Source organism: Leptonychotes weddellii, chromosome 11, assembly GCF_054177405.1.
Source record: "Leptonychotes weddellii isolate Sample4059 chromosome 11, ASM5417740v2, whole genome shotgun sequence".
In the NCBI taxonomy this organism is placed as follows: Eukaryota; Metazoa; Chordata; class Mammalia; order Carnivora; family Phocidae; genus Leptonychotes; species Leptonychotes weddellii.
Genome location: NC_138379.1, coordinates 33068861 through 33091805, shown reverse-complemented (window position 1 = coordinate 33091805; position 22945 = coordinate 33068861). Strand labels below are relative to the sequence as shown.

The 22945-nt window shown below is 46.1% G+C and overlaps 1 protein-coding gene across 2 annotated transcripts in view; it reads left to right on the top strand.

Annotated features, from left to right (window-relative positions):
* The first annotated feature begins 5804 nt into the window (after nucleotides 1-5804).
* NELL1 (neural EGFL like 1) overlaps nucleotides 5805-22945 on the top strand; it is a 794543-nt gene continuing 777402 nt past the window's right edge. For both annotated transcript variants that reach the window (XM_081798460.1, XM_081798459.1), the window contains exons 1-2: nucleotides 5805-6012; nucleotides 14472-14600. In XM_081798460.1, the coding sequence (XP_081654586.1) occupies nucleotides 5958-6012; nucleotides 14472-14600 (184 nt within the window). In that variant the 5' untranslated portion in view covers nucleotides 5805-5957. The remainder of the gene's footprint in view (nucleotides 6013-14471; nucleotides 14601-22945) is intronic.

Below are 22945 nucleotides of genomic sequence, written 5' to 3'. Positions count from 1 at the left end.
TCATGCACATACTCTTTATGATTGCATGCGTCCTCCAGGAAATGAGAATACCCACAAAGGTTAGGGGTGCATGGTTTCAGGGAGTGCTGGGGCCACCAGGCTTGTGAAGGAGACTTGGGTTTTTGCATTTTCCCAGGCTCTGCTACCAAATTGGCACTTGTATTAATTTCTAGGGCAGCCATATCATAGCAATACAAACTGGAAGGCTTAACATAGCAGAGACTTAGACTCTCATAGTTCTGGAGGTTAGAAATCTGAAATCAGGGTGTTGGCAGGGCCATCCTCCCTCCGAAGCCTCTAGGGGAGCATCCTCCCTTGTGTCCTCCGGCTCCTGGTGGCTGCAACACTTCACCGTTTGCCTCCTTTGTCCCATGGTGTTCTCCCTGTCTCTGTCTTCCCATGGCATTTCCTCTTCTTGGAGAAGGCCATATTGAATTAAGGCCCACACTCATGACCTCATCTTTTTTTTTTTAATATTTGTATTTGTGTACATTTTTTTTTTTAAGATTTTTATTTATTTTTTGACAGAGAGAGAGACAGCGAGAGAGGGAACACAAGCAGGGGGAGTGGGAGAGGGAGAAGCAGGCTTCCCTGCTGAGGAAGGAACCCGATGTGAGGCTCGATCCCAGGACCCTGGGATCATGACCTGAGCCGAAGGCAGACGCTTAACGACTGAGCCACCGAGGTGCCCCCATGACCTCATCTTGACTCAATGACATCTGCAAACACACAGTTTCTACACAAGGTCACATGCAGAGGTACCGGGGTTGAGGGTTCTGAAATACCCTTTGTGGGGGACACAATCCAATTTGTAACAGCAATATCCTCTGATTTTCTCCAGTTTTATAAGGAAGCTTGTTATGTGTCCATAAATGTGAAGGTCATTGAAAGGCTGTTTGGACAAAGGAAAGCAGTTGGGGGAGGGGGACTGGGGGCAGTAAATGAGATGCAAAGTTTCTCTGCCTGGGATCTGCCTCTGGCTTGTGGATCCAGTTTGGATACTACAAAGAGTCCTTCTTGCTTTGCCCTCTGTGGAATCTGCTGTCCCACAAAGAGTCAGCAATGGAGTCCCCCCAGGGGGATAAGGCATTCTGTTGCCTTGGTGATAGCCAGTGAGAAATGTCCATTCTCCATGCTGCTTCCTGGGAGAGCATCCACTGAGTCATTCAATGAACATTTATCCAGCTCCTAAAGTGTGCTAGGTACTGTTCTAGGCGGGGAGATATATTGGTGAAAAAGAAAGGCAAAAACCCTACTCTCGTGGGACTGCATTGCACTGGGGGACAGAATAAATAAGTCAACGACTACATCGTTACTTCAGATAAGAATAAGCACTATAAAAATAAAGCTAGGTAAGGAGGAAGAGAGAGAGACCCCTGGGAAGTGACAAGAAGACCCCTTCTTTAGGTAGAGGCTCCCAAAGAGCTGACATTTGAGTGGAGATTTGAGTGATGTAAAAAGAGAAGCACACAGAGATTTATGGAAACAATGTTCCAGGGAGTGGGAGCAGTCCATGAGGAGGGTATGAACTTGGAATGTTTGAGGAATAGCAAGAACGCTGATCTGGAGGTAGCAAGGGGTGGGGAGTGGGGAGAGAGACAGCTGGGAACGTGGGCAGAGGTCTGGTAAGATGTTGGGATGTTTTCAAAATATGGTGGGAAAGATCAGGGGTATTTTTTGCAAGGGAATGGGATTGAACACATGGTTTAAAAAGCAGACTTTGCTGGGTGGGGGGTGGGCGAGTGAATTCTAAGAGGCAAGAGAGGAGGCAGAGGGAATAATGGAGAATTGATGGCAGTGGACCAGGAAAGGGACAGTGATGGACTAGAGCAAGGTGGGAGTAGTGAGGGGTGGTAAGAGGTGGTTGATTTGGGGTTTTTCTTTAAGGTGTACTGACAGGGCTTGCTGGCTTGAATGTGGGGGTATTGGGAAAGCAAGTCAAGGATGACCCCAGGTTATTTGGTTGGAGCACCCGGTGAAGACTGGTCATGTCTCCTTAGAAGGCAGCAGGAAGCAAGTTTGGGAGGAGGGAAAAATCAAAAGTCCTTATTTGGCCATATTATAATTTTTTTCCCATAACAAAGTTTTTTTTTAAAAAACAGCTTTATTGAGATACAGCTTACATACCACACAGCGAACCTATTTAAAGTATACAATTCAATGGCTTTTAGTATATTAATCTGTGAGTTCTTCATCCACCACCACAATCAACTTTAGAACATTTTCATTACCCCCAAAACAAACCTTGTGCTCTTTAGCTGTCACCTGCTGATCCTTCCTTCCCCTTCCCCTCAGCCTTAGGCAAGTACTACGCTACTTTCTTTCCCTGTAGATTTGCTGATTCTGGACCTTTCATATAGATGGAATAAGATATGTGGTCCCCTGTTACTGGCTTCTTCCACTTAGTAGGTTTTCAAGACTCATCTATGTTATGCTGTGCACGATTACTTCATTTCTCTTTATTGATGAATAATATTCCACACTATAAATATTTCACATTTTATCCATTCATCAGTTGATGGACATTGGGCTATTTCCCCCTTTTGGCTATTATCCATAATGCTGCTAAGAACACTCCCGTCCAACTTAGTGTGTGGACATATGTTTTCATTTCTCTTGTGTGTACCTAGGAATACAATTGCTGGATCATATGGTAACTTTATGTTTAACAGTTTGAAGAACCATTTTACATTCCCACCAGCAGTATATGAGGGTTCTAATTTCTCCACTTCCTTGTCAACATTTATTATCTGTCTCTTTGATTTTAGCTATCCTAGTGGTTGTGAAGTGATACCTCACTGTAGTTTTGATCTGCATTTCCCAGATGGCTAATGATGTTGAGCATCTTTTCATGTGTTTATTGGCTTTTTGTATATCTTCTTTGGAGGAATGTCTATCCAGATCCTTTGCCCAATTTCAAATTGCATTGTCTACTTGTAATAGTTTCTTAATAGATACAAGTCTCAATCAGATATATAACTTGCAATTTTTCCCCTGTTCTGTGAGTTGTCTTTTCACTTCCTATAGTGTCCTCTGAAGCACAAATGTTTTTGATTTTGATGATGTGGTCATATTACAGGTAAGATACCTAATGGGTAGTTGGGTGGATAAACCTGGGGTTCAAAGGAGAGACTGCAGCTGGGGATACACATTGCAGAATCATCCATGTATAGATAGTATTGAAAGCCATGAGGCTCAATGAGAACACGGAAGAGTGAGTGTATTCTTCTTCTAAGAGGAAGAGAAGAGGGCTGACATTTAAGGGTCAGGAAGGAGAGGCAGAGGGATAATCAAAGGAAGCTCCTGGCTCCTGGAGAAATCAGGAAGGAAGCTATTCAGAAGGGCAGGGTATACTCGGGATATGGCATTGGGTAAACCCAGTCTCATTGCTTCCTCCACTAGCACAGGTCCCATTGCAATATCCCAACCTCAAGCACCTGCACAGCCACGTGGTCCCTTCATTGCCACTACAGAAATTTGCTGGGCGTATTCTGTGAGTCACCTTAGCCAAACAGGTCTACACACTCAGAATCCCCACTCAAGAAATGCACTTAGAGGAGGAGATTGACGTACTTAGTTACGTAGGAAGATTTATGACCTTGTTGAGATTAACTCTTGTTACTGTTAATGGATGTGATGGTGCAAAGCTTTGACAGAACATATGTCTTGCTTTATTTTTTAATGGAACACGCTAAAAGCTTATCCCACAGGACCAACTAATTACAGAGACCAAGAGAGTTCTAAAGGTCTTACCCAGACCACCTTTTCCCTTTGCTGCGGTCACTGTGACTTCCAGGGGTTCTAGGACTTCTGACATCAATAAAAGGACCTTTGAAACAATAGTTCAAAACCACTAAAGGCTGCTCCTGTTAAGGTGTATTTAAAAACTGCCGAGGAGGGAGGGGCCGTGGCTCTCACAACACAACATGGTTTGTGGGTATTCTCATTCACAAAGCCCAGCTACACTTGAGGAATCCTATTTTCTGCAAGATATGTGATTTTAAGGCTGGCTTTAAATGTAACATGCTCCAGGTCAAAGGAAAACGTCCCGACTCTGTAACGAAGCACAGAGTCAAGGCAGACAGATCCCCTCTGGGCTTGAGCTGAATCCCAGAAGAGTTGGAGAGTCAGTTTAGCTTTGACATCCGTTTACCTCTTAATCTTTCAGCTCAACTTCTAAAGTACACAATACACTTCTTTGTTGACTTCCCTCCTTCCTCCTCAGCCATCAGGAGCTCCAATTTACCTGCTCGTTCACGTTCTTTTTCATCTGCCAAGGGACCACAATGTGAAGGGCCAAGTGGGACAGTGGCTTTCATACAGAAATATCCAGAAAAATAGGGCAGAGATCAGAAGAGCATGCGGAAGCTTCTCTCTTAATAAGCAGTGCTGCTAATCTGGTGACCTTCAATGGGGTCTCCTGGGGTCCTGGTTATGTAGGGGTTAGAAATATGGGGAGTGAGAGGGGGTGCAAGAAGTGAGAAGGGCAGATCCTTATCAGTGAACAGAATTCTGAAACGTTGGAACTGGTTTTCCCGGTGATGAGGGAGGGCTGTTGAAAGAAGTTTCCCTGTCCTCCCCTGGGATTGCAAATGTTAAAGGGGTGGGGTGGGCTCCGAGAGAGGAGCCCAGTGTGGGCTTAGTGTAGGAGCTTTAAATCCCGTGGGGGCTCATTTGGTATAAATCAGAGGTTCTGTCACCTCTGATCTCACGACTCTGCATCCTGGTTATAAATAACATTCCTGGATGGAAGTGCGACAAAACCTGGGACATCTTTATAGGGAAGGCCCGGGGTCCGGAAGGGGGTCACAGAGTAGGAAGAGGACTCCCCTTCTTGCCCACAACAAAGTCTAACTTTCCTCCCCGGGGAATAGTGTTGGGGTGGGAGGAGGGTCCCAGAGGAACTGCGGGAGAGGCCAAAACGTAACTATGAAAGTTGAGTAGGGCTTTTGACAGAACCATAAAGTCACCGAGAAAAAAAAAATGGTTAGGAATTGCCCCTATGGGGCAGGAATTGCCCTGCGGAACCGGAAGTTTTGCAAATAGACTCCCCCCAAGCCCCCACTGTAGCTCACTCCAGCTCGGGGACCCTTCTTCGGTGCCCCCTGCGTCGGCGGCCTCCCCCCGCACTCCCAAAGCGTGTACCCAGAGAGAGGGGTCCGCCCGAGAGAGGAGACAGAGGTACAGGTGGTGAGCGCGGACTCAGCCGCCATCCCCCTCAGTCCCCCGCCCCTCCCCGCGCAGTTGCCTGAGCAAATCCCGAGTAATTGTTTTCCGGGGAGGGGCTGGGCGCGCTCGGTCCCGCCGCCAGGGTCAGGGTTCCCGCTGGGGGGAAAAAGCCCACCCGCGAGGGCTCGGCGGTTCTTCGTCTCGGCCGGGATGAACTGTGGCAACTTCGGCAGCCCCCACCGCGGCGGCGAAGCAGAGCCGGCGACAGTGGCGAGGCCAGCTCGGCTGGGCTGGAGCGCGTGAAGCCGAGGAGGCGCCTGGCGTCTTCGGCGTCTCCCTTTCGGCCGCGCGTCCCAGGACTCCAGGTCCGGTGCTCCTGGTAGTAGCGGCTTCCGCGCCTGCCGCCCGGGTCCTCGCAGCTCGGCGGACCAAGCAGGAGAACCCGATCCCGGCGCCCAGCGCAACCTGCAGGAGCGGTCGAGCCCCGCGCTCCCGCGCCAGCTCCGAGGCGGGCGCAGCCGCAGCGGGGGGCCGGGGCCCGAGCCCGGCGCCGCCGCCGCCCTTGGTGGGGGGCGGGCTGGGGGCGGGGCGGCCGGGGCCGCCTTGCCGGGCGCGATCCCCGAGCGCAGCACCCGGCGCTGCCGAGCCTCCTCCCGCGCTGCCGAGCCTCCTCCCCCGCCGCCCGCTAGCAAGTTTGGCGGCTCCGTGCCCGGCGCGCCTCGGGATCCAGGCGCATTTGTTTCCTCCTGGTTTCCGCGCGCCCCGTTTGGCGGGGATCCTCGGGAGCGATGCCGAGGGATGTGATTTTAGTTGTGTGGTTCTGTGTGTGCACCGCCAGGACAGGTAAGCACGGCTGGGGCGGTCGTAGGCATCCCGGGGAAGGGGGGAGCCGCGCCGCTGTGCCCAGTGCCCGCACAGGCGTCGGGAGACCTGGAGACGAGCTCCGCGCTGGTCCGGAAAGGGCGGCGCGGCGTGGATGGGTCCCTGGGATCTCTCTGCCCTGCTCCAGGTGAAAGGGTGAGAAGTGGGACTCACGGGCTGGAAGATGCCCCCATGAGTGCCCCCTTCCTTGGAGACGCGGCCTCGAGGACGCCGGAGTGAGGGGCGCGGCCGAGCCGGCGCACCCTTCTGCTCCGAGTAACCAGCTTCCGGGTCGAAATCACAGCAGGTTCGGCCCGTGAGCCCCACAGCCCCGAACTTGAAAGGTGCGGTGGAAACCGCTCTTCCTGCGCGGGGTCGGGCCGGGAAGTGGCAGCCGCGGGATGCGCACCCGCAGAGAGAGCGCTTCCGGCCGGCGGGCAGGCGCGGCTGCGGCCGGGGAGGGCACGGCACTGGGTGAGGGCTGCGGGCGAACCGCGGGATTCCGTGGTCTCGCCTGGTCCCCTCTTGACTCTCCCCAGGGCAACTCCAGGAGCATTCTCTCCCCCTCCACCCAGTCTCCAAGGCCTGGACGAACAATAATTCGGGGGAATTGGAACCGTGGAGACAATCCAGGGAGATTTTCTCAAGCTCCCAACCAGTTTTCCCTTGCTATAATTGCAGGTTGGGGATTGTGGAGGGAGGACGAGGATAATTGGCGTAATTTCTGAAGTCCCCCCTTCGTTCTGCCTTCAGAGACGCAGTTGTGAGGACTCTAAGAGCAGCACCTCCTTCCACCCACTCCCACTCGCCCCCAGCCCCCATATCTCATGGGGTTTGGAGACCCTTTCTCAGTCGTCTTCTCCACGGGTCTCGTAGTAGAGGTGGGAAGGTGGGGTGGGGTGGAGTAGGCACAGTATGGACAAAAATACAGCTCTCCCATGCTGGGGGTGGGGGTGGGAGCGTGGCGAATTTTTATTCTTGTGCTAGCCAGCCTTAGCACGCGCTGCCGACCTTGCACCCCAGAACCGGCGTGTAGTCAGTCACCCCTCCCTTTATCTTTTCTTCTTTTACCACCCGCATTTCCCTTTCTAGAGGCATAGCCTCAATCCCAGGCCAGGCAGCAAGTTTATGGGGAAAGGGCTGGGGAGGGTGCCGTGCCTTGGTTAGCCTGAAAGTTCCCTCCGCCTGCGCCCCAGGAGCCCCTCTTTGGCACTTAGCCCGCCTGAGGATACAAAGTTGGGCGTCTAGAGTTTCCTGCTGGTCTTTTCTATTTACCCAGGTCTGAGAGGGTAGCAGCTTTCCCGTTGCTTAATAGAAAAGCAACGGGTTTGGACTTCTCCAGGGACAAAAGGAATCCTCCTCCCTTTCCTGTCTTCATCTGAGCTTCCCATGGCTGCAGGGACGCCAAGGCTCAGTCCAGTCTAGAATAGTTGCTTCTTGGGTATGGGCACATCGGGATGGGCTAGGCTTTTAAAACCAAGAGCACACTTGAAGAAATGCGCCCCCAGAAAATCAGGACGGGCGAGGCTAGTGCAGAAACTGGGCTACCAGTCCCGTGCCCGGAGAATCTGGTGCTGGTGGGCATCTTAATGGAGGGACGGAGGAGAGAGAAACTAGATGGGGGAGGGGGCAGCTTCTTGGTCATTTCACATCCTCAAGTGCAGATCGTTACTGGTATGCCTAAATCCTTTGTTCTCATTAGTTCTTTGAAAAGTCGGCAAAAAATGCCCCCATCCGGAATGGACTGTGCCTCCGGGGTGCATTGCTAGTGGAGACCTTGAAGAACACAGTCTTTTTCCCTTCCCCACACCAACCCCCTTTAAATCTTGTAAAAATTCTGTTGTAGGAGAGATTCATTCATGTATTTATTCACTCATTCAAGGAACAGTTGAGCGCCTTGCTGGGTGCCAGGATTGCTTATGCAGAGAGAAAACGACTTGGTCCTTGACTTCCAGGAACTTAAAGCTTAGCTGATAATCTAGGTAGAAACTGGAGAACATTTTTTTTTTTTTCCCTACAGCTTGATGGGAGGGAGCGGGGGCGGGGGTAGTAGGAGAGGAGGGAATATAAGAAGTTTCAGTGAAAGCAATACAGAGGAGAAATGGTAGGAATGAATTTTGGGGAGGGGTGGTTGATGGTCAAGGAAGGCTTTAATCAGGAGGTGACATTATAAGGGTTGTGTTTGAAGGCTTTACAGGGAGTTTTCCAGGTGGGCAGAGTGGGGAAGGCATCCCAGGCAGAGGGCAGAGCCTCTGCACAGGCGGGGGAGCATGGGAGGATCTGCCCTATTGGTTGTGGCAGTTGCTAGGGAGCTTGGGTTTTCTGTGCCCCTTGGCACTTCTTGAACACCAGAGGCCACATATTTCTTCTACAAAAATTATCTTAAGAATCAGTATGGGGGGTGGTTTTGGAATTATATCTCAAGTCCTTCACTTACAATGTCTTGTCTCTTGAAGGGGTATTGATCAGCAGTTTTCTGGGGTGGCGGCGGGGGGTGGGGGCGGGCAGCCTCTTTGATTTGCCCAGGAACCACCATTCCTGCATCAAACCTCCACTCTCTTTGGTAGCAGAGGCTGGGTCGTGATTAGTTTATCAGGATCCAAACAGCCGCTTGGAAAGTTTATTTGTCAAGAGGGACAATTGTTGTCTGGGCTGTTAACAGTCCACGATGAAATAAACATGGGGTTCACTTAGTGAGCTGCTCAGATATCGCCTTTTAATGGAAATGAATAGATGATATCAGGCACATTTTAATTAAAGGAACCCTGCAGTGCAGTAGCGGTTACATATGAAAAGATCTAATGATAGGTGTCACAGGAAGCTGCTTAAATTGCTCATTGTTCAGGGAACTTGTTTTAAGAGAGTAAAATGGAGGCAAGATAGGAGGTGCTGTTCTCCAGTTCTTGTTATTTCTGGGTGAAAGATCACTCTGGGATTTCCAGGTACATACTTAAATAATGACAATTTAGAAGGCTACATTATTAGTGGTAATAACGTATTAAGTCCACGAGTTTTCTCCGATGGCTTGGCTGTGTGATGAATACAAAATTCCCTTTCCTGTTTGTTTTGGTCACCTGGCCAGGATGGTGGTGGTGGTTGGGGCCTGGGAGGTGGGGGCTGCGGGGAGCCCTTGGGGCCCCTTTTGCTGCCTTTTGCTGCCACCTGCTGGAAAGGAGAGCTTTTCCTTTTTGAAGCACTTACCTGGCTCTTCATTAACTCTGAAATAATAGAGCTGTGAACAGAGCCCCCAGCCTGCAGTGATTACGTGCAATATTTGGCTGACTTGGAACAGGCCTAGAACATATTCTTCAAGGATATTGCTTTTGGGGATCTTTGCAGGAGTCCAGGGGTCCGAATCCGATCAACTGGTTGTGAAATCCTGCTGTTAACTGAGGTCTTGGAGCATCTCTTCAGCATCCTATTTCTCTGTGTTGAACAGGAGAAAACAGGGGCCATCGCGGGCAGTGAGCCCAGATTAGATTTGGAGTGAGCCAGGCCCAGGAGGATTTGCTTGGGAGCTTAGGCCCAGGACCCTGAAGGTGTACTGAATGGTCTTTGGGCCTGAGCACTCCCTGGGCAGGACTGTGGAGTGGCCAACAATAGCAGGTGTAGATTAGGGTGGAGGTTGTGAATCCCAGAGCCAGGCCCTTAGTGCTTCTGCCACGGTGGCATGCTGCCTTCCAGGTTTTAAAAAAATGTTTCTTCCCCAGATGCCTTTTATCCTGCTTAATTCCAGTTCCCAGCCTCAGCCATTTGTAGAGCAGCAGTGGCCAAAGTAGAGCACTTGAATAGAGTTTCCTTGGAAAGCGCAGGAACTCCAGGCTTGGACAAGAAGCAGAAACATTAAAAAAAAAATTATTTTTATGGAACCAACGCTGTCATACTGCATAAGGTTCAGGAGAGGCCATGTAAATGCTATCTTATTAATAGATTTTCTGATTCCCGAGGCAGTGTGTAAAGTACTCTCTTTTACACATACTGCTATTGGCACAAGGCATTTTCATCCTGAAGGAGACCAATTAAAGGGAGGGGAGAAAAGTGTATCTGGAAGCCTAATTGATATCTCTTGTTCTGTTTTTATGGGATGTTTTCATAACAAGAGCAATACAGTTATCTTAAAACCGGGGGATCCCTTCACTTTTGGGCTATAGGAGGAGGAATGAGTGTAGACTTAATATTTAGATTTCCCCTAAGCGCAGCCAGAGCGAGAAGCCCTTCCAGGTTAGTTGGGCACATGGAGGGCTTGGGAGGAAGGGGGACATCTGTACGTTTTGCACAATTCCAGTGGAGTTGAGGACCAGGGAGCTGTCTTATGAAAGACAAATGCTGCAAAGCCCAGCTGGGCACCACGTATATGCTAGGCATGTTCACATAGTTATCACCAAAACCTTAGGAGGCCGGAGGCAGGTATGATCATCCTCATTTTACAGATGAGGGAACTGAGGCTCAGAGAAATGAAGCTGTTTTTCCAAGAGTTAGTAGGGGGAGGGGACAGGACTGAAACTGGCTCTTGGTTTAGTGTTGTTTCCACAACACTTTGTGGATGGAGTGTGCTGTGTTCTCATTTGGGGACAGGGATCCAAGGGCACCAATGGGGTGTTCTGCTAGTTCTACAGAATCTGTTTGGGTGCCTTTTAGGCTTGTCTAGTTGCAGGGCTCCTAGTCTGGGAGCATTTTAAGGATGACGATTATAGTGGGTCTTTAGTCCCTGCTTCGGTCAACTAGTGCCACAATAATATCGCATACCAAACCATCCAGAACTCAGTGGCTTAAAACTACATTTATTTTGGGGCGCCTGGGTGGCTTAGTCGTTAAGCGTCTGCCTTCAGCTCAGGTCATGATCCCAGGGTCCTGGGATCGAGACCCGCATCGGGCTCCATGCTCCGCAGGAAGCCTGCTTCTCCCTCTCTCACTCCCACTGCTTGTGTTCCCTCTCTCACTGTGTCTGTCTCTGTCAAATAAATAAATAAAATCTTTAAAAAACAAAAACAAAAACAAAAAACAAAACAAAAAAACCCCTACATTTATTTTGTTTCACATGTCTGTAGGTTGTTCTGTTCCTGGCTCATCTAGGTCAGGTTTGGCTGGGCATGGTGCCAAACTCAAGTGGGTTGTCTACTCCATGTGTCTCCGTCTCCTTGGACCAGGGGAGCCGTGGGGCCATGTTCTTTTCATCATGGTGCAGAGGTGCAAGAGAACAAGGCCTACCCCACAAGCACGTTCAGGCCTCTGCATGTGTAATATTGCTAACATCCCAAGCATCCCAATGATCCAAATAAGTTAGATGGCGAGGCTCAAAGTCAAAGGATGCAGAGGTTTACTTTCACTCTAGTGAAAGGAATTGGAAAGCCCCGCAGCAAAGGGTGTGGATCTGGGAGGGGTAAAGATTTGAATCCAATAATCAAGTCAACTACAGTTTTTTTTTTTTTTAAGATTTTATTTATTTATTTGACAGAGAGAGAGAGAACAAGCAGGGGCAGCAGCAGAGGGAGAGGGAGAAGCAGGCTTCCCGCTGAGCAGGGAGCCGGATGCGGGACTTGATCCCAGGACCCTGAGATCATGACCTGAGCCAAAGGCAGACGCCCAACCGACTGAGCCACCCAGGCGCCCCTCAACCACAGTTTTTTTCAAAGATTGTTTCCTTGGCCTGAATGCCATCCTGTTGTCTGGTGGTATCCCTAGATACGCATATTGCTCGGAGGTCATTGTACCCGAAGCAGTGATGGTGCGCACACTCATCAGTTAATTATTTAGGTCCTAGGGCGCCTGGGTGGCTCAGTTGGTTAGGCGACTGCCTTCGGCTCAGGTCATGATCCTGGAGTCCCGGGATCGAGTCCCGCATCGGGCTCCCTGCTCGGCAGGGAGTCTGCTTCTCCCTCGGACCCTCCCCCCTCTCATGTGCTCTCTTTCTCATTCTCTCTGTCTCAAATAAATAAATAAAATCTTTAAAAAAAAAAATTATTTAGGTCCTAAATTCAGGGCGTACCAGCTGTCAGCCCCTGTGCAAGGCACTGGGGCTCCAGGGACGCTTCTGTCTTCTGGTGTCCAGCTAAGGGCACATTCCCCAGCTCACTTTCCGAATTCCTAGCCAGAGAAAGACCAGCCTGGAGGTCCTCAGATCCCTCTTGATTTAATTTTTGCCATATAGGTGTACAACACTATAGATCAAACTGAGATATTAGTTCTTTTCCTGCCTTTTCAAGGTGATCACAGAACTGATATCTGAGCTCACTTGGAGAAAAACATCACCATGACTTGGGCTGATAGACACCCAGTGGCTCAGTCCTTCTTTGCACAGAGTAGGTATTCGACCAGTCTTTGTGAAGGGAGTCTGTGTGAGGGATGAGCAGGTAGGATGGGAACTTACGTGAGATCATGATGTAAAGTAGGAGCATCTCCTCCCCTCCTCTTCAACACACACCTTAAGCCCTCCAGTGATTTCCTAATTGCAATTAGGATAATATCCATCTCCTTGCTGTGGCTCAAAAAGCAGGCCCTACTCTTTGGCCTCATTTTCGACCACTCTCTCCCTGCCCATTCTGCTCCAGCCACACTGGCCTTTTATCTGTGGCCCGAACGTGCCAAATCTGTTCCTGGTTTGCAGTGGGCTATTCTCTATCCCTGGAAAGCTGTCCGTCCCCCCCCCCCCCGCCAGATCTTGCCACTGCCAGCCCTGCAGGCATTCAGGTTTCCGCTCAAAGGAGCCCTTCCTGAATGTCCTTTCTAAAGCCCCACCCAAGTTGCTTTGTATTCCATGACTGTTTTATTTTCTGCATGGCATTTATTGCCATCTCAGATGATCTTATCTATTTTTTTTTTGCCTCCTCTTCACTCGTTAGCTCAGGACTGCGTGCTCTGTGAGGACAGCTCCAGTCCCCAGCACTGTGTGTTACATTGTAAGGGCTCACTAATACCTGTTGAAAAGGTACTGCATGGATGAATGGATGCAGAATGGAGAGAAGGAAGAGCTGTCCTCGAGTAAACTGGCCTTATAACGGGCTGCATTTGGAAGGGGGAAATTGAACCTTTAGTTCAGAGGACGAGGAGAAACCGAGAATGCAGTTTGGGCACTGTGCCTTCAGTTTAACCCTTTGTCTGCCTTGGCGAGCCTGCCTAGCCCAACCTTCTGTTGCTATAGCAGCTCCTGTTTTCCTCATAGGAAAAGAGTAAGGAGAGGGCAGATTTCCTTCCCCAAATCTGTGGGGTGAGGGGTGAAGGCGGGGGAGGACAGAGGAGGTTGTAATAGCTCACGATGTCCTGATGAACATCCATTCACTCAGTCTCTCTGGGACAAATTGGGTTTCCAGATCTTGCCTCGGCAACTGCTTTGCCATCAGACAGAAGTTGACAGCTGTAGCTGATTAAAACATTTCCGACTGTGCAATCAGAATCGCACTCCTGAGATGTTAAGTGTAGGTAGATGCTGCCTTTATGAATGGCTTGCCCACAGTCCCTTCCAGTGATCTCTAGCCTTATTAATACCTATCATTGGAAGTCACTTTGTAGCCATGAGTGTGTCATTGTACAGAACGCCCCCTGGGTGAGAGACAAGCTTTCAGCTTTTGCCTTTCTCAGATCGGGTGATAGGGGGCTCTTGGCCATGTTTCTCTGCACTAAGGTTCTCCAACAGAGTTGTCTGGGAATTTAACTTTCCATTCAGGGATCCCCTTGGAGGGAACATACGGCTCTTGTTTCACTTTCTGGGCCAGTCCCTCCGCCACCCTGCTCCAACAGGGGCATGGCCCTCCTGGGCATCATGGTATCACGGCTGTGCCTGATGCGGAGGGAGCGCCCCGCGGAGGTGTTTCCTGGTGACGGTGGTGTCGGGTTTTGCTGCTGCATCAGTTTGGGAAGCGGGTAGATCAGGGCCACGATCCTGTAGCCACAGTCCCCAGATCTGAAAAAGTTTGGAAGCCCCAAGTTTCTTCATAACTCACGGGACAGCAAAAGCTACCCTGAGCTGGACTCATTTGGTGGCGAAACTTGACCTCAACTGATAAGAGGCTACGTATAGTCTTTGTTTTGCCAGCTGGAAGAAAACATCACACTTCTTGGTCCAGAAATACTGTGTTTGATTATGGGGTACTGATTCAGACTTTGCTTAGGGTGTTACCTAAAATGTAGTTTTTAGGGCATATTACCTTTCCAACATATGATACATTCTGAATCTGGAATCTATTTGGCTCTGAGGGTTTTGGATAAGGGATCCTTAATCCATAATGAACGGGGAGTGAGGGTGGGGGAAGGGACAAAGAAACTCCAGTGTCTTGGGGGCTGTGGAGCAGAGTTGTTCTCCCTTTCCACTCCTGAAGGTTGCATCTCCACATGCTCTTCACTGGCTCCCTTGTATTCCCTGCCACTCCAGGCCTCTATAATTTCTGTTCTGTTTTGCTGCTAGCAGTCTATATTTGAAACCAAGACGGCTCTCTGTTCCTTTTCAGTGGTGGGCTTTGGGACGGACCCTGACCTGCAGATGGATATTATCACCGAGCTCGACCTCGTGAACACCACCCTTGGAGTGACTCAGGTGTCCGGACTGCACAATGCCAGCAAAGCATATTTATTTCAAGGTAAAGGCACCTCGTCCTTTGCATGGAGGCGGAACTTGGGGAGGAGGATCTGTCTGGGGAGTGTTAATGTGGTGTGTGTGTGCCAGAGATCACCTCTGTGATTTCTCTTGTGTTATTGTCATAAGGTATGTTCAGAAATGTCAAGAGTATAACAGATAACCGAGGGGTGTTCTGAGGGTGGGCTGGGGGTATTAGAGGCATGGGTGTGAACTCTTTGGTTTGGCGGTGAAATGTTTCCTTGGGTATTTTGGTGGGGGTCTCAAGTTGAGTGAAATTGCAAAGCTCTTGGAAACCATTGGCCAGCCACATTACTTTTACAGGATATGTCTTCAACTGTTATCTATATCTTTACCCGTATCTGTACTATATCTACACCTATTCTTTTTTTTTTTTTAAGATTTTATTTATTTATTTGACAGAGAGAGACATAGCGAGAGAGGGAACACAAGCAGGGGGAGTGGGAGAGGGAGAAGCAGGCTTCCCGGAGCAGGGAGCCCGATGCAGGGCTCGATCCCAGGACCCTGGGATCATGACCTGAGCCGAAGGCAGACGCTTAACGACTGAGCCACCCAGGCGCCCCTACACCTATTCTTATTCGTATATTTATCTCTCCTATATAATGGGTACATGAGCACAGAGGATGTTTTATGGCTGTATTCTCTTAGGGGTGCAGCTTACTTGGTTCTCAATTATCAAGGGACTGTAGTGTGCTTCTTAAAAGCCCAACTGCCTGAGATCAAATTCCAACCCTACTACTTACTGGCTTTGAGACTTTGGGCAATCCCTTAGCCTTACTGTGCCTGTGTCCTCATCTAAAATACTAGTACCTACCTCATGGGGCTGTTATAAGGATTAGAGGAGCTACTCCAACGAAGTGGTTAAAACAGTGACTGATACCTATAGTAGACCCCCAGTAAGTCCTAGCTGTTAATATGGAACTTGTGCTGTGTCCCAGGCAACATGCTAATAGTAGGATTACCAGCAAGAGTAAGTAAAGATAGGTGCAGGCCCTTCTAAGATAGAGTGAAAGAAACAGTCATTGCACGGGGAATTATTGAATTACAATAGCTGTCCTTACTATGAAGGAGACGTATAGGCTGCCCAAGCGAGTAGTACAGGGAGATCTGATTTAACCAGGGTGGAAGAGATAGTAGTGGTCAGGTAAAGGTTACCCTGAAAATGGATGTGTCGGCAGAGACTTGAAAAATGAATAGCAAGCCTGGTGTAGGGAGGGTTGGGAGTTTAGAGCACTCTGGGCGGGGAAAACAGTGTGTATGAAGGTCTGAAGGCAGAAACCGATAGCAAGGTGTCTAGTGTGGCCAAGGGGTGGCAAGTGTCTGGAGAGGCAGGGAGGGGCTGGGTTACACTGGACCCTGTGGGCAGAACTGATATTTAGCTGATATCCAGGGGCTTAGATACACTGATGATTTATGGCCGGTATCCGTTCTGATAGGTGGGAGGCCATGTATACTTGTGAATGATTGTAGTTCTTATCCTCGCTTGTGGTGCCAGGTTAGTGGTTTTGTACTTCACTCTCAGAGCAGTGGGGGCCTTTGCAGAGGTTGCTGCAGGGGAGTGACCTGATTAGATATGATAGTCAGGCAGTTTGGGCATTCCTCTGTGAAAACTTCTGGCAGGGTTCTTTTAACTCAGCCTTTTGTCAAGACGGCAAAAGGATTATTTTAGAATGGCTCGACGAGTATTAAGAGATGAGATTTACATATATATACTGTATAGATCACTTAGGTCTTGTTAATGGTATATAATAAATCTACAGATATTATATGATGATACATAACAAGACTATGGATATGCTAATTTCCATTTATTCTTATTAAGGGATTGGTGAAGTTCCTAAGCTGGGTGTGGTTAAGAGAATACAGATGGAATTACTTTTCTTTTTGCCTTATACAAGGTCTGCTCAGTTACTGTTGAGAGGTCATGCTTCATTAAGGCAGAAGTCATCTCTATTTAGATACATCCCTACATCCCTTGAACCAAGTACCATGCATGGCACGTAGTAGGTGACAAATACACATTTTTAACTGAATTAAAATTTCCTCTGTCCTATGTGCTACTTTACTCACTACTCATTCACTTATTTATTCCACAAATGTGGGCTTCTTGGGCAAGAATTCTGTTACTTTGTGTGTTCTTTGCTTTGGCAATTACCTCTGGGATGTCTAGCAGGCTCCAGCCATGGGGAGGGATTTTCAGCTTCTTTGGTGGAAAGAGTAACTTCATTATGGGAGGTTGACCGAGGAGGACTTTCCCTTAAGGACGCTTGTGATTATATTGGGCCTAGCTGGATAATCCAGCATAATCTGCCCACTCAAGATCTGTAATTTAATCATATGCTCAAATCCCTTTTGCAATGTAAGGTAACATAGTTACATGTTCTGGCAGTTAGGACCTGGACATCTTTGGGGAGCCATTATTTTGCTTACCACACCATCCACCCTCTAGTCCCCAAGGATTCATGTCTGTCCCACACGCAATATGCATTCACCTCATCCCAATATTCTCCAAAATCTCAGCCCATTGTGGCATCAGCTCAAAGTCCAAAATCTTATCCAGTCTCATCAGCTGAAAAATTCCAAATCTTATTATCTAAATAATCTAAATCAGGTATGACTGTGACTCTGAGTATCATAAATTTGGGGGCAAAACTCCTCTCCATCTGTGGATCTGTGAAAAGTAGGAAACAGGTAATCTGCTTCCCAAATACAATGGTGGGACAAGTGTAGGATGCCTGTTATAGATAGCCCTGCTAATAGAAAGGAAATGGGAAGAAGAAAGGGGCCACCAATCCCAAGAAATTTTGAAATCCAGCAAGGCAAACTCAAATATTGAGTTTCGGGGCTTGGGAATAATCCTGTGTGGTCCTTGGCTCTGCCTTCTGGGCCCATGACTCATTCCTTTGAGTTATTCTTCCTTTTTCAGGCAGAGTAGCACGTGTTTGTGGTGGAGTAGTTTTATCAGCCTGTTCCCTGCCTGTAGAATTATCGAAGTCCTTCAGCTTTTTCTCATTTCATCCTCTTTCAGTTTCCTTCAGTACAAGTTGGCAGTGTTTCTGCTGGTATAACATTCTAGGAACCTTTAGGGTCTCCTGTCCATGGGAAAAGAGGCCCCCTACAGATCTTTCTTAGATAGCCCCATCTCTATTCTTGACCTGTGCTGAGATGGCTAAGGGGATGCATCAGTCACATACCTGATCTCTTCAAAGAGCCCTCTGTGTGATTGAATCTTCTGAACTTTTGATCCTTCAGAGGCACTAGCAAAAGGTTGTTCAGCTACATCTGTGGTTTTCACCCCAGAGCAGAATTTCCTGACAGTGAATCTTCTCATTTTATTGTGTTTTGCAGTCCAAATAAGCTGAGAGGTCCTAGTTTCTTCCTGCTCATCAGCTCATCCCTCCATCTCTCTCTTTCCTCTCATCTTTTACTCTAAGCAGCAAGGAGAAACCAGACTGCACCTTCAACACTTTGCTTGGAAGTCTCAGCTAAATGTCCAAGTTCATCTTTTACAAGTTTTGCTTTCTGTATTACTCCAGGACACGATTCAGCTAAGCTTTCTGCCACTATGTAACAAGGATCCTGTGTCTTCTGGGTTCCATTTCCTTTTTAGCCCTTACAAGCATCATTTTTAATGTCCATGTTTCTACTAATGGTCTGTTCATAATGATTTAATGTATTCCCTAAGATGATATAGGTTTTCTCTACCATGCTGTTTACTTCATTTTGAGTTCTCACTAGCAGAGTCTTTAATATCCATATTTCCACTAATGGTCTGTTAGTGGCAGACTAGGTTTTTTCTTTCATGCTCTTCAAAAATTTTTCAGCCTCTGCTCATTATTCAATGCCAGAGCCACTTCCGTATTTTTAGTTACTTGTTACAGTAGCATCCCACTTCTAGGTGCCCAAATCTGTATTAGTTTCCTGTTGTTGCTGTAACAGATTATCACGATTTTAGTGGCTTGAAACAAAACAAATTTATTATCTTATAGTTCTGGAGGTCAAAAGTCCAAAATGAGTTTTTTTTTTTTTTTTAAAGATTTTATTTATTTATCTGACAGACAGCGAGAGAGGAAACACAAGCAGGAGGAGTGGGAGAGGGAGAAGCAGGCTTCCCGCAGAGCAGGGAGCCCGATGCGGGACTCGATCCTGAGACTCCAGGATCATGACCTGAGCCGAAGGCAGTCGCTTAACCAACTGAGCCACCCAGGCGCCCAAAAGTCCAAAATGAGTTTTAGGGGGCTAAAATTGAAGTGTTGGCAGAGCTCTGTTCCTTCTGGAGTCTTTACAGGTATTTAGACCATTTATATTTAATGTCACTATTAACATGTTTATATTTAAATATATCGTTTTGCTATTTGTTTTCTACTTGTCCCGTGTCTTCTTTATTCCATTTTTCCCACTTTTTGGCTTCTTTTGGATTAATTGAAGTTTTTTTTTAATGATTCCATTTAATTTCCTTTGCTGGCTTATTATCTATAAGTCTTTCATTATTTTAGTGGTTGCTTTAGGCTTTATAGTAAAAATCATTAAATTATTACAATCTACCTTCAAGTAAGAGTATACAACTTCATGTATATTATAAGAACATTTCAATAGTTTACTTCTTTTTTCTTGGTCATCGATCTGTGATCACACATTTTATTTCCCATACGACATTGTTTTTATTTAATCAGTCAATTATCTTTTGAAGAGATTTAGATAATAAGAAAATCAATCGTGTACTTACCCATGTAGTTACGATTTTCTGTGTTTTTCGGTCCCTTGTGTGGATTCTTATTTCCATCTGGTATTGTTCTCATCCTGTCTGAAGGACTTCCTTTAACATTTCTTAGTAGTGCAAGTCTGCTGGTGATGAATTCTTTAGGATTTTGTATGTCTACAAAAAGTATTCTGTTTTCATTTTTTGAAAGATATTTTTGCTGGGTATGGAATACTGGGTTGACAGTTTTTTTTTTTCCTTTCAGTACTTTAAAGATGTTGATTCGTTGTCTTCTCATGTGCATTGTTTCCAACAAGAAATCTGTGTCACCCTATCTTTGTTCCTCTGTAGGTAATTTTCTTCTGATTTTAAGACTTCCTCTTTGTCACTGATTTTGAACAATTTGATTATGATGTACCTCAGTGTGGTGTTCTTTATGTTTTTTTCTGCGTGAGATCTCTTGTACTTCATCAAATTTGGGAAAAATTTGGCCATTATATCTTTAAATATTTTTTTCTGTCCCCATCTCTCTTCTTTAGGGACTCCAATTACATGTATGTTAGGCTGCTTAAAGTTGTTCCATAGTTTACTGATATTCTGTTCATTTCAGAAATTGTAGTTCATTTTTCTTTCTCTATTATTTTTGATAGTTTCTACTGCTATACTTCAAGGTCACTGAAGTTTTCTTCTGTAGTGTCTGCTATTAGTATCATTTAGTGTTTTTTTCTTATCTCATATATTATTATATTATGGCTTCATCTCTGTAAATTTAGTTTTGACTCTAAAAAATATTCCATGTCTCCATTTAACTTTTTGAATAGATGGAACACAGTTATAACTCTTTTAATGTCCTTGACCACTAATTCTATTGTAATTTTGATTGATTAATTTTTCTCCTGATTACTACTTCCTTGCATGCCTGGTAATTTTTGAATGAATGCCAGACATTGTGATTTTACCTTGTTTAGTGCTATTTTTGAATTCTAATAAATATTCATGGTATTTTTCTAGGACACAGTTAAGTTACTGGGAAACAATTTGATCTTTTTGGATCCTACATTTAAGGTTTCTTAGATAGCCCAAAGCAGTGCTAATGCTAACATCTAGAGTAGAGCTAATTATTTCCCATCACTGAGGCAAGACCTTCTACCCAATTCCCTATGAATTGTGAGAATTTTCAGCTTAAGTGGTGGAAATAGGTAGTATTCTCTGTCCTTGCGTGTATATTGAGCACTGTTACCTTTTGGGTGCTGGTTCTGTGTTTTTGGGTACTTTTCTCATATGCATGTAATCCACTGAGTACTGATCTTGAGAGAGATCCATACTTTTTTCTCTCTGCTGTTGTCTCCATTCATGTCTCCTGTCCTGTGAAATCTAAGTGCCTTGGTGTCTCCCCTAACTCTCTGCTTTGTCACCTCAACTCAGGGAAGTTGCTGGGCTCTGCCTGAGTTATTCCTCTGACACAGCTTGGGACCTCTCCTGGAGCAATAAGCTTGGGTAGTTGTAGGGCTCTTCTCTATTGTTTTCCAATTTTCAAGGATTACTGCCCTTCAGGAACTGATATCCAGTGTCTTGAAAACTGCTGTTTCATTGAATATTCATTTTAAATTTAAATTCAGATTAATTCAAATTCAAATTAAAAATTTATTTCCTTGCCCACACTAGCCATATTTCAAGTGCTCAGTTGCTCTATGTGGTTAGGGGTTACTCTGTTGGACTGTGCAAGTCTAGAGAGGCTCTGAGATTTTACTCTTTTACCACACCACATTTAATATGGGCAAGCTACAAAATCCTGTCTTTCAATATTAATACATGATGGCAACTAGCAAGCTCCTTAAGCTCACTGCCTAGAGTACTTCCATTTACTCATTGATAAAGTGGGGTAATAATAAGATCTGCTATATATGGTTGTAGTGAGGATGAAATAAATGAATACACATAAAGTGCTACACCTGTATTTGGTACATGGTGAGCTCTCATTAGATGTGAGTTCATACATTTTTAAATAATAGGGTATAACTTTGGCCTTCTATGTGTATTATTCATCTTGTGTGTTCTTAGTGTCAGATTTTAACCTGCAGTGGTAGATTGGGTTAGCGGGAAAAGCAGAGGATTGGGGAGGGGACAGAAGATTAGGGCTCAGGACTTTATATGTAATAATTTATATCATCCTCACTACAACCACATAAGGTAAGTATTTTTATTGCCCCATTTTATCAATGAGTAAATCAAAGTACCTTGAGGGAATACTTAGGGGTGCCAGGGATATGTCACTTAATGTTTTCAATGTATATGTGTTCATATACAAGATTCCAGATTCCTAATCTGGAAATGGGAAGAATACACAGACTGGGTGTAAGGATTAAATGACAGTGTATGAGAAGGCACTCTGAAAGGTGTAAAGTGTGAGAAACAAATTCATTATTCTTCATTTATTTTTATTCCTTCTCATATTTCACCATCCTAAGTCCAGCTCTGATTTGATCTATATTAAGGGAGTGAAAACCTTCATTTCAATGCTAGCTTATTAATAATATTGATGAATTTAAATAGAAAGCTTACTTAACTGGAAGCACTCCTAAAATACCAACTCCAAAGCCTGATAGGATTTATTTTGGGGCTGGCCAGCCTTTTAGGGTTGTCTTTGTCACTGCTGTCCTTGTATAGTGCAGAGAATAGAATAAGTAAGATTTTTATTCCCTTCCTACTTGAAACAAATTATATTTTACTAGGGATTGGGGAAGGGGGCAGAGAGAATGAATGGCTATGTGTAAGACTGGCATAGATTTTCTCTAAGCTGAAAAACATCCTAAATACCAGCTTTAGAGTTTCAAAAATCATTTTGGAAAATCTCTGCTTTGCCTTGAATGGGACTCAGAGAAGATCTGAGGGTTTGGAACCGTACTTCTCTCTGACTGACAGTGCCTTGCTCTTAAGTAGTTGGGAGGATGTGTCTGTCCATTGGTGTCTCATTTATAAAAGTGAATTAGAATATGCATGAGTGCAGATTCTTTAATGTGTTGCTTTTTTTTTCTCCTGCCAGGAAAATGCTACCTTTCAGGAGTTCTATTTTAGAAGAGTTTCTAAAGAAAAAAAATAGATAGTATCTTTCAAGTAGTCTGTTTTACGTGACAAGATAGAACAAAGGCTAATGTGGGATACTTCGGGAAGATTGAGGCTTTTAGCACCTATTGCATTCTAGGATTTATGCTAGATGTTGTGGGAGACACAGATGAATAAGGCAAAGATCTTGACCCCAGTGAGGTTATAGTCTAGAAGGGCAAACACAGAATGCCCTTGGACACTCTAATGTAGAGGGGAAGAGGAGAACTGGCTTTGTTGTAGATTATAAAGTCCTGAGTATGTTGAAGAGAAACTTCTCACTGGATAACTTGGGGAAGCTCCTTGGAGGAGGTGGCACCCGAAGCAGACCTTGAAAAATGGACAGGAATTAAATATGTAGTTTCTATGTCATAGGAGCACTGCTCTTGCGTAATCATTTTCACAAAATGGTACTTGAAGCTTGAGTTATAGCTCTTAATGCTTAGAAACTCTGAATAAGATGGAGTTACCCAAAGGGTTTGTTTAATGCTGATCTTCCACATTTCCTGCCACCCACTGTTGCCCAA